Below are 9,853 nucleotides of genomic sequence, written 5' to 3'. Positions count from 1 at the left end.
TGGCTGGAAACAGTGATTGACTTCGCTTCGGACCAATGGGAATAACGCAGCGCATGACTCCTCTGTTGACAGCGGTGGGGGAGGGGCTGGTCACGTGATTAGTAGCCCAGCCGTTAAACCGACCAAGCTCGAGCTCACCAGCGCGCGGTGCACAAAAGGCCCCGGATGATCGGTTGAGGTAAGAAGGGATCTCCGGGTTGGGGGTCTCACCGGGCGGGCGTTTTCAACACCGACTTCGGGTAGTTGCTGTGAGCTCCGGACTCCGTGACCCGCAATCCCGGGACAGTCCTGCTCTCTTCCCTCTCTCTCAGCCCCACCATCCGTACACGGGCCCCGGGGAGCTTCCGGCTGATGAGGGAATGGGAACCGATGGATCTCTCAGACAGAGCTGAGCTCCAGCTGTCTAAATGCAAGGATCGGGAACTCGGAGAAAGGGAACAAAATCTTTTACATCAGCTGTTGAGAAAATCACCTTTGTTCTGCCTCCAGTCACAAACAAGAGAAAATCTGCAGATGCTGGAAATCCAAGCAACACACACAAATTGCTGGAGGAACTCAGCATTAGTACTCTTTTCCATAGATGCTGCCTGGCCTGCTGAGTTCCTCCAGCATTTTGTGTCTGTTGCTTGTTCTACCTCCTCTTGTTCTGGACTTTTCTACCCGTGAGAACATGTTTTGTCCCATTCTCTCTGGGTACATAATGATATCAAACACCTTTGCCCTGGGCAACAAGTAGCTTTCACATCACAAATGTGCCACACTCCAGTGAGACAGACTACTGCCCTTCCCTTCATATTCATTGGCATTGCCATCACTGAGTTCACTACCATCAGTCACCTGGGGGAGGGTTCAGGGGAAATATTTATATACAATACAGAAACTGGTGTTACCTGTGTGTATTGTGGTGATGTAAAGGTTGCTGGAGAATTTACAAGTGAGAAGAAGTGGAGTGATATTTGAAAATCTGACTTTTTATAGCACCATTTAGCAAGCAAATCAGATATGGACGGTGTGCAAATGCTCCAGTGAGAAAATCCTTCATTACCTGCTCCAGACCTGTTACATAGGTTGTGTGAGAGTGCAGATCAAAATTATTATTGACAGTGATTTGCTAGCTGTTAAAATGAGTACCTCTCTATATAAAATTCAGTGTGCACATGTTGTGTCGCCACTTTAAGGAGTTGGGGCTGGAAATGGATGAATTCCATATCATCTGGGAGTCGGAGGGGATGATAGTTATGACATGAAGAGAGGTGAGTTACACCCAAGGTGCAGGACACAGGAAACTGCGTGAGAGTCTGGGAGGGGAATGAGGTTAAATAGCCATCACAGAGTACTCTTGTGGCCATCCCCCACAACAACAGGTAGGCCATAGATAGGGTGCAGAGGAGATTTACAAGAATTTTGCCTCGACTGGCGAGCATGAGAACATGTTGAGTGAACTCGTCCTTTTTTCCTTGTAGTGACGGAGGATGAGAGGTGACCTGATAGAGGTGTACGAGATAATGAGAGGCATTGATCATGTGAATAGTCTGAGGCTTTTTCCCAGGGCTGAAATGGCTAGCAAGAGAGGGCATAGGTTTAAGGTGCTTGGAAGTAAATACAGAGGAGATGTCAGGGATAAGTTATTCATGCAGAGAGTGGTGAGTGCGTGGAATGGGCTATCGGCGATGGTGGTGGAAGTGGAAAAGATGGGGTATTTTAAGAGACTCCTGGATGGGTACATGGAGCTTAGAAAAGTAGAGGGCTGTGGGTAAGCCTAGGTAGTTCTAAGGTAGGGACATGTTTGGCATAGCTTTGTGGGCCGAAGAGCCTGTTTTCTGCTGTAGGTTTTCTATTTTTTTTTATTTTCTATGTATTCTACCACTTTGGAAACTGTTGGGGGTGGGGGGATTACGTGGCAGAGGAAAGTCAAGCAGGTGATAGGGGATTTGCTAGTTCGGGGAACAGAACTAGAAGGGGACTGATATCCTAGTGTTAAGGCTTGCTTGTGCTAGTGTGGTGGGTGGTGGGGGGTGGGTTAAACTAAAGTTGTAGAGGGGATGGGAGCCAGAATGCCAGATAATAGAGAGGGTGAATTGAATTGACTTTCTTACTTACATCCTTCACATGCATAAGGAGTAAAAATCTTTGTTGCATCTCCGTCTAAATGTGCAATGTGCGATTTATAGTAATTTATAATAGAACAGGGCAGTCAATATAACATAGAAATACAGTTGTATCAGCATGAATTAAGCAGTGTGATGGCCTGATGGAAGATGCCTGTTGGTCCTGGCTTTTATGCTGCAGTACCGTTTCCGGATGGTAGCAGCTTGGAACAGTTTGTGGTTCGGGTGAGTAGGGTCCCCAATGATCCACCAGGCCCCCTTTACACACCTGTCCTTGTAAACGTCCTGAATCATGGGCAGTTCATAACTACAGATGTGCTGGACTGCCCGCACCACCCTCTGCAAAGTCTGTGATTAAGGGAAGTACAGTTCCCATACCAGGCACTGATGCAGCCAGTCAGGATGCTCACAATTGTGACCCTGTAGAAAGTTCTCAGGATTTGGGGCCCCATTTCAAACTTCTTCAACCGTCTGACGTGAAGGGGGCACTGTTGTGCCTTTTTCACCACACAGCTGGTATGTACAGACCACATGAGATCCTCGGTGATGTGTATGCTGAGGAATTTAAAGCTGTTCACCCTTTCAACCCCAGATCCATTGGTGTAAATAGGGGTTAGCCTGTCTCCATTCCTTCTGTTGTCCATAATCAGCTCCTTTGTTTTTGTGGCAATGAGGGAGACGTTGTTTTCTTGACACCAGGCAAATGCTGTTCAGACCTCAGGGCATGGAATTGTGATCTTGTTGCCATGACTGGGACTTGTTTGCACCAAACAATCTGAGGAATTTGGAGGAACAAATTAGCAAGAGAGATCTCAGACTACACCAATGCTTGATATACTAAGCGATTTTAAATTTCCATAGATTGACGTGACTCCCATATGTAAAAGGACTAGATGGGGTAGAGTTTGTCAGATGTGCCATTAATCAGCACATAGAATTCCCAGCATAGAAATGTGCAATAAGCTATTAGAAAATAATCCAGGGCTAGTGACAGAATATTAGTGTATGGGAACACTTTGCATCTCGTGATCATAATGCCATGAGATTCCAAGTTAACATGGAAAAAGACAGGACTGAACCATGGGTCGAGATTCTAAATTGGAGAAAGGTCAATTCTGATGGTATCAGAATGGATCTGACAAGTGTGGACAGGCTGTTTTCTGGCAAAGGAGTACTTGGTAAGTGGGAGGCCTTCAGAAGTGAAGTTTTGAGGGTGTAGAGTTTGTATGTGCCTGTCAAAATAAAAGTTGAAAGGTAACTGGTGCAGGGAACCTTGGTTTTCAAGAGATATTGAGGCCCCGGATATTTTGTTCCTCCAAATGCCTCAGACTGTTGGGTGCTACAAAGACTCATTAGTGACTACAATATCATAATTCCACGCCCTGAGCTCATCTGACATCTTTTTTAGTCATCTTCTGTTGGTTTCTAAAAGCTTCCCAATAGATTTTGCTCTTTTGTTTGCCCTCTCTTTGCTTTTTATGTTGGCTTTGTCTTCTCATTTCATCCACGGTTGTGTCCTCCTGCCTTTCTAATGCTTCCACTTCTTTGGGATGTATCGATCACTCAGCTCCCGAATTGCTCCCAGAAACTCCAGCCATTGCTGCTCCATCATCATTCCTACCAGTTTCCCCTCCCAATCAAGTTTGGCCAGTTCAGTACAGAAACATGCCCACTCTGGACGATCAGAATGGTAATCTGTATGAGGAGACAAAATATATGGGGGGGATTTTAAATATTATTTTTTGCATCCACATTTACTCAGGAGATGGACACAGAGTCTATAGAAGTGAAGCAAAATGGCATCAACTTCACGGACCCTGTACAGATTGCAGAGGTGGAGGTGTTTGCTGTCTGAAGGCAAATTAGCGTGAATAAATCCCCAGGGCCTAACAAATTGTTCCCAAGGACCCTACGGAAGACGTGCAGAAATTGTCGGGGCCCAAACACAGATATTTACATAATCCTTAGTGACTGGTGAGGTACTGGAGGATTGGAGGACAGCCAATGTTGTTCCGCTGTTCAAGAAAGGCTCTAAAAATAAACTAGGAAGTCATACGTCAGTGAGGTTGACATCAGTAGTGGGAAAGTCATTGGAACTTATGTGCAGAAACCAGATATATAAGTATTTGGATAGATAGATTAAGGATAGGCAGCATGGCTTTGTGCATGAGAGGTCATGTCCAACCAATCTAATAGAGTCTCTCAAGGAAGTTATTAGGAAAGTGGATGAAGGCAAGGCAGTGGATGTTGTCTACATGGACTTTAGCAAGGCACTTGACAAAGTCTCATATGGGAGGTTGGTCAAGAAGGTTCAGTCACTCAGCATTCAAGATGAGATAGTAAATTGCATGAGACACTGTCTTTGGGAGAAGTTAGAGTGTGGTAGCAGATGGTTGTCTCTCTGACTGGAGGCCTGTGACTAGTGGTTTGCCACGGGGATCGGTGCTGGATCTGTTGTTGTTTGTCATCTAGATCAGTAATCTGGATGATAGTGTGGTTAACTGGATCAGCAGATTTCTGGATGACACTAAGATTGGGGGTGTAGTGGACAGTGAGGAAGAATATAATGTCTTGCAGTCTGATCTGGACCAGCTGGAGAAATGCAAAATGGAATTTAATGGAGACAAGTGCGAGGTGTTACATTTTGGTGGGACCAAGGTCTTACACAGTGAATGGTCGGGCACTGAGGATTGCTGTAGAAGACAGGGATCTGGGAATACATGTCCATAATTCACTGAAAGTGGTGCCACAGTTAAATAGGGACGGAAAGAAAGATTTTGGGACATTGGCCTTCATAAACCAAACGACTGAGTACAGGAGATGACTTTGTTGACTTTGTACAAGACATTGGTGAGGCCTAATTTGGAGTATTGTGTGCAGTTTTATCACCTACCTACAGGAAAGATGTAAAAGAGATTGAAAGAGTTCAGAGAAATTTCACAAGGATGTTGCCAGGTCTGGAGGACTTGGGTTATAAGGAGAGATTGAACAGGTCAGGACTTTATTCCTTGGAATGTAGAAGATTGAGGGGAGATTTGATGGAGTTGTGCCAAAATTATGAGGGTTATAGATGGGGTAAATGCAAGCTGGCTTTTTCCACTGAGATTTGGTGGGATTACAACCAGAGGCCATGGAGTAAGGGTGAACGGTGAAACATGAAGGGGAACATGAGGGGAAAATTTTTCACACAGATTGTCATCCAGGTGTGGAATGAGCAGACAGCCCAACTGGTGCATGCGAGCTCAATTTCAACATGTAAGAGGTTTGTACAGGTACCTGGATGGTAGGGGTACAGGGGTAGATAGTTTAAATAGGTCAACACAAACTAGATGGGCCAAAGGGCCTGTTTCTGTGTTGTACTTTTCTATGACTCTGTGACAAGAACATGAAATAATACTGATATTCATTTAATTCCTTTTAACAGCTGTGCAGACCAACCATTCATCTGGGCAGAAGATGTTTTCATGGCTTTAAAACTGTGGTACTTTAAATTGACAGTAGATAAAAGAAAATCCCAGCTGTACGTCAACAAAAGGGGGAACCCATTCATCTGCCCAGACAGTGGGAATGGATTCAGTCGGTCATCTCAACTGAAGGTACATCAGCAAGTTCACACTGGGACAAGGCCATTCCCCTGTTCTGTGTGTGAGAAGGGATTCAGTTGGTCTTCCCACCTGTGGACACACCAGTCAGTTCACATCGAGCAGAGGTTGGTCATCTGCTGAATTTATGGGGAAGGATTCACTCAGTTATCTGACCTAATGGCTCACCAGCGAGTTCACATCGGGGAGCGGCCGTTCACCTGCTCAGACTGTGGGAAAGGATTCACTGTGTCATCTCAGTTACTGAGACACCAGTCAGTTCACACCGGGGAGTGGCCATTCACTTGCTCAGTGTGTGGGAAGGGATTCACTCAGTCATGTAACCTGAAGATACACCAGCGAGTTCACACTGGAGAGAGGCCATTCACCTGCTCAGACTGTGGGAAGGAATTCACTTGCTCATTTAATCTGAAGGTACATCAGCGAGTTCACACTGGGGAGAGGCCATTCACCTGCTCAGACTGTGGGAAGGAATTCACTCAGTCATCTCAACTGATAGTACATCGGCGAGTTCACACTGGAGAGAGGCCATTCACCTGCTCAGACTGTGGGAAGGGATTCACTGAGTCATATCAACTGAAGGTACATCAGCGAGTTCACTCTGGGGAGAGGCCGTTCACCTGCTCAGACTGTGGGACGGGATTCACTCAGTCATCTCAACTGAAGGTACATCAGCGAATTCACACTGGGATGAGGCCGTTCACCTGCTCAGTCTGTGGGGAGGGTTTCACAAAGTCATCTGCTGTACTGAGACACCAGTCAGTTCACACTGGGGAGAGGCCATTCACCTGCTCCGTGTGTGGGAAGGGATTCGTAGAGTCATTTGAACTGAAGGTACATCAGCGAGTTCACACTGGGGAGAGGCCGTTCACCTGCTCAGACTGTGGGAAGGGATTCATTCAGTCATCTCATCTGAAGGCACATCAGCGAGTTCACACCGGGGAGAGACCGTTCACCTGCTCAGTCTGTGGGAAGAGATTCACTTGCTCACCTCATCTACTGAGACACCAGTCAGTTCACACCAGGGAGTGACGATTCACTGGCTCAGTCTGTGGGAAGGGTTTCAATTGGTCATTTCACCTGCTGACACACAGGGAAATGGCCGTTCACCTGCTCTGTCCATGGGAAGGGATTCATTCAATCATCTCAACTGAAGGAACATCAGCGTGTCCACACTGGGGAGAGACCATTCACCTACTGTGAATGTGGTGAAGGATTTGTGGTGGACATGGACTGTGCCTTTAAATAAGAGAGAGAGAAAAACTGTCTACAGTACTGCTGCCTGCTTCTTGGTTGCCATGGTGAGAGACAGGCGGAGTTATGTGATGGACAGTTCAATGTTTACAGTTGCTTCTTGGTTGCCATGGTGAGAGACAGGCGGAGTTATGTGATGGACAGTTCAATGTTTACAGTTGCTTCTTGGTTGCCATGGTGAGAGAGAGGCGGCGTTATGTGATGGACAGTTCGATGTTCACAGTTGCTTCGTAGCATGTTTATTTAAGCAAGGTCAGATGACTCTCCCAGAGACACACAGTGGGACACCGGTTACGGTGACCAGTCAGTGAAAGGAGGCCAGTGACAGAGGAGTCACTGGGTGGGACTTTCGAGTGCCCACAAGTGTGGGTTGAGGATCGATCAGAGGAATCGATCAGTAGCTGTCACGGTGTGTGGAAGGGCTGACCCTGTGGAGGCTACCGGTGTGTCTACCCTTGCCTGGGAGGTAGCTCACCCTCGAAGACGGTCCCCTTAGTGATAAGCTGCGTTTGGCTAACTCAAGAGTGGATTTGGAGCCTGATGAACTGTTTACTCATTGTTCTCCTGGTGTGGTTTTCACCTTGGATTACAAATACCCTCTCTCACACACCAATTCCGTGGATTGAACTGAACTTCCTTACATTACCATCGTAAGACTTTAACTCTTGCCACCCAAGCTTTAACGAGTTTGGGAAGTATATTTATACACATATATATGCGTAACACTGCTAATTTTTGATTTACCTGGTTTAAGTTACTATATTAAATAGTTACTAATAAATAGTGGTTTTTAACATCAAAAGCAGACTCCAGTTGTGCTCTATTGCTGCTGGTTTATTTAGACCATTGTGTGTACATAATAGTAACATAGAAACATAGAAAATAGGTGCAGGAGTAGGCTATTCAGCCCTTCGAGCCTGCACCGCCATTCAGTATGATCATGGCTGATCATCCAACACAGAACCCTGTACCAGCCTTCCCTCCATACCCCCTGACCCCCGTAGCCACAAGGGCCATATCTAACTCCCTCTTAAATATAGCCAATGAACTGACCTCAACTGTTTCCTGTGGCAGAGAATTCCACAGATTCACCACTCTCTGTGTGAAGAAGTTTTTCCTAATCTCGGTTCTAAAAGGCTTCCCCTTTATCCTCAAACTGTGACGCCTCGTTCTGGACTTCCCCAACATCGGAAACAATCTTCCTGCAATCTTCCTAGATTCATTCAGTTGTCTATCCTTATGACACACTACCAGGTTCACACTGGAGGGAGGCTGTTCACCTGCTGTGAATGTGGGAAGCAATTCACTCAGTCATCTAACCTTATGTAACTCTCCCTTCGGCTAGCAGCTTAATACAGGGGGTGACACGCCCCAGCCCGGTCAAACTTAAGAAATCTTGTTTGGGTGGATGCTGCGCAATGTGTCCCCTGTAACAAATCAGTACCCCAAAATAACAAACAGTACATAATGTGATAAAACAATTGAGCTTCATAATTCTTACTTTGAGTATAGGGTTAGTGAAGTAAACAAATAAAAGAGAAAGGGCCCACTCTCTCCCTTCGCGTCTTCTCATCTCTCCCCAGCAAAAGACCACAAAAATCTCTCTTCCAGACTCACAAGAAAGAACATTTCTGTCATTGGATACCCTTCCCTCCAAAACATTGTTATCTCTAGTCATAACCTAAACATTGCTGCTACAGAGAAACTATTACCTCAGCAGTGATACATTGCAGAGAGGCCATTCCATGAGCAGTGAAACCTTACATCATGTTACACTTGTGACACACTACCGGGTTCACACTGAGGAGAAAGTTTCAATAAGCTGCATGCTGGATATTTGTCCATCAGCATTGCTGAATGCAATTTTGACAATGACTGTCAGTGCTGAACTCTGCAATTATTGCTGCTGCTCACCACACCCTGTTCTGCACCCTGGTCACTGGGCATGGGAGGAGTTTCTTCTGCTGCACGTTAACCTTTAATGGAACTGGAGTTTAATATTCTGTATCCGAGACAAATAAATCAGTTTATTTTAAACTCTGTCTCCAGTACTTAGTGAATTTATAACACAACTAGTGTACAGTAGAGAGTCAACTCAGGCTGACTGGACACTGCCAGTGATTCAGTTCCACAACAGTCCTTTTAAATCCTCCCCTGTCGTTCACCTCTCACTCTCCCTGTGATGATGGGTTCCAAGCAGTTACCACTCTGTGGGTTTTTTTTTATTAAATACAATCGTGAACAATAGCCAGATCAGAAATGCCGATCAAGTCAACTAGTTCCCAAAGAGAACTCTGATAGGCCAATCAGAAGGTTCACTGCTGCTCAGCGATAGAATATAAAAAAAATCATATGTACAGGTAAGAGAAATTAAAAATAGTAGAATTACTGGAGTCATGATGATCATGATGAAATCTGCTGGAGAGAGACATTTATACACATGCTTCCCTCTATAATTCAAAGAGATTGAAGGATAAGGTTGCAGGGTGACAGAATGTAACAGGAGCACTTGGAACTAAAAACTAATCCCTACCGGGAGAAAACAGCACCTGTTCTTTCCGCACTGTTCCCCAGCAGTTTAAGGACTAAGTCCAGCCGGAAGATAACTCACAAGTGCTCTTGAAAGTCAGGTATTAACCCTACTTGCCAACAACCAAGCATTGCCATCCTGGTCCCCTTCATGATAGCTTATGAAGAAACATGTGACTTCCCTCCCAGAGATGATAGGTGTTTGTGCACTCGACTCTTGAAGGCTTGCACCCCATCGTCGCAGATGTTTCCAACCACAGCATCTGGAAGGCTGTTCCAAATTCTGATAGCACAGTGAAGGAAGCTTCTATCCAGTGTGTGGCTTCTCGCATCAGGCATAGAAACAACCTGAGCAGGCAT

The 9,853-nt window shown here is 45.6% G+C and overlaps 1 protein-coding gene and 1 long non-coding RNA gene across 3 annotated transcripts in view; both read left to right on the top strand.

Annotated features, from left to right (window-relative positions):
• Positions 1–9,853, top strand: part of LOC134341841 (uncharacterized) — a 221,136-nt gene that overhangs the window by 189,683 nt on the left and 21,600 nt on the right. The gene's annotated exons all lie outside the window — the stretch shown is intronic.
• Positions 84–7,780, top strand: LOC134341839 (zinc finger protein 239-like). Of its 2 annotated transcripts, XM_063039774.1 has the most exons (3): positions 120–178; positions 1,179–1,253; positions 5,533–7,780. In XM_063039774.1, the coding sequence occupies exon 3, from the start codon at positions 5,870–5,872 to the stop codon at positions 6,740–6,742; it is 873 nt and encodes a 290-aa protein (XP_062895844.1). In that variant the 5' UTR covers positions 120–178; positions 1,179–1,253; positions 5,533–5,869; the 3' UTR covers positions 6,743–7,780. The 2 variants fall into 2 exon arrangements, with proteins under 2 accessions (XP_062895843.1, XP_062895844.1); XM_063039773.1 differs by lacking the exon at positions 1,179–1,253 and having other exon boundaries at positions 84–178.

This window comes from Mobula hypostoma, unplaced genomic scaffold (assembly GCF_963921235.1).
Source record: "Mobula hypostoma unplaced genomic scaffold, sMobHyp1.1 scaffold_75, whole genome shotgun sequence".
NCBI classification, from domain to species: domain Eukaryota; kingdom Metazoa; phylum Chordata; class Chondrichthyes; order Myliobatiformes; family Myliobatidae; genus Mobula; species Mobula hypostoma.
Note: the sequence above shows the minus strand (reverse complement) of the source record. Positions and strands in the feature narration are given on the sequence as shown.

Coding starts and splice junctions, on each gene's coding strand:
- LOC134341839 (XM_063039773.1), top strand. CDS start 5,870: ATGGCTCACCAGCGAGTTCACATCGGGGAGCGGCCGTTCACCTGCTCA.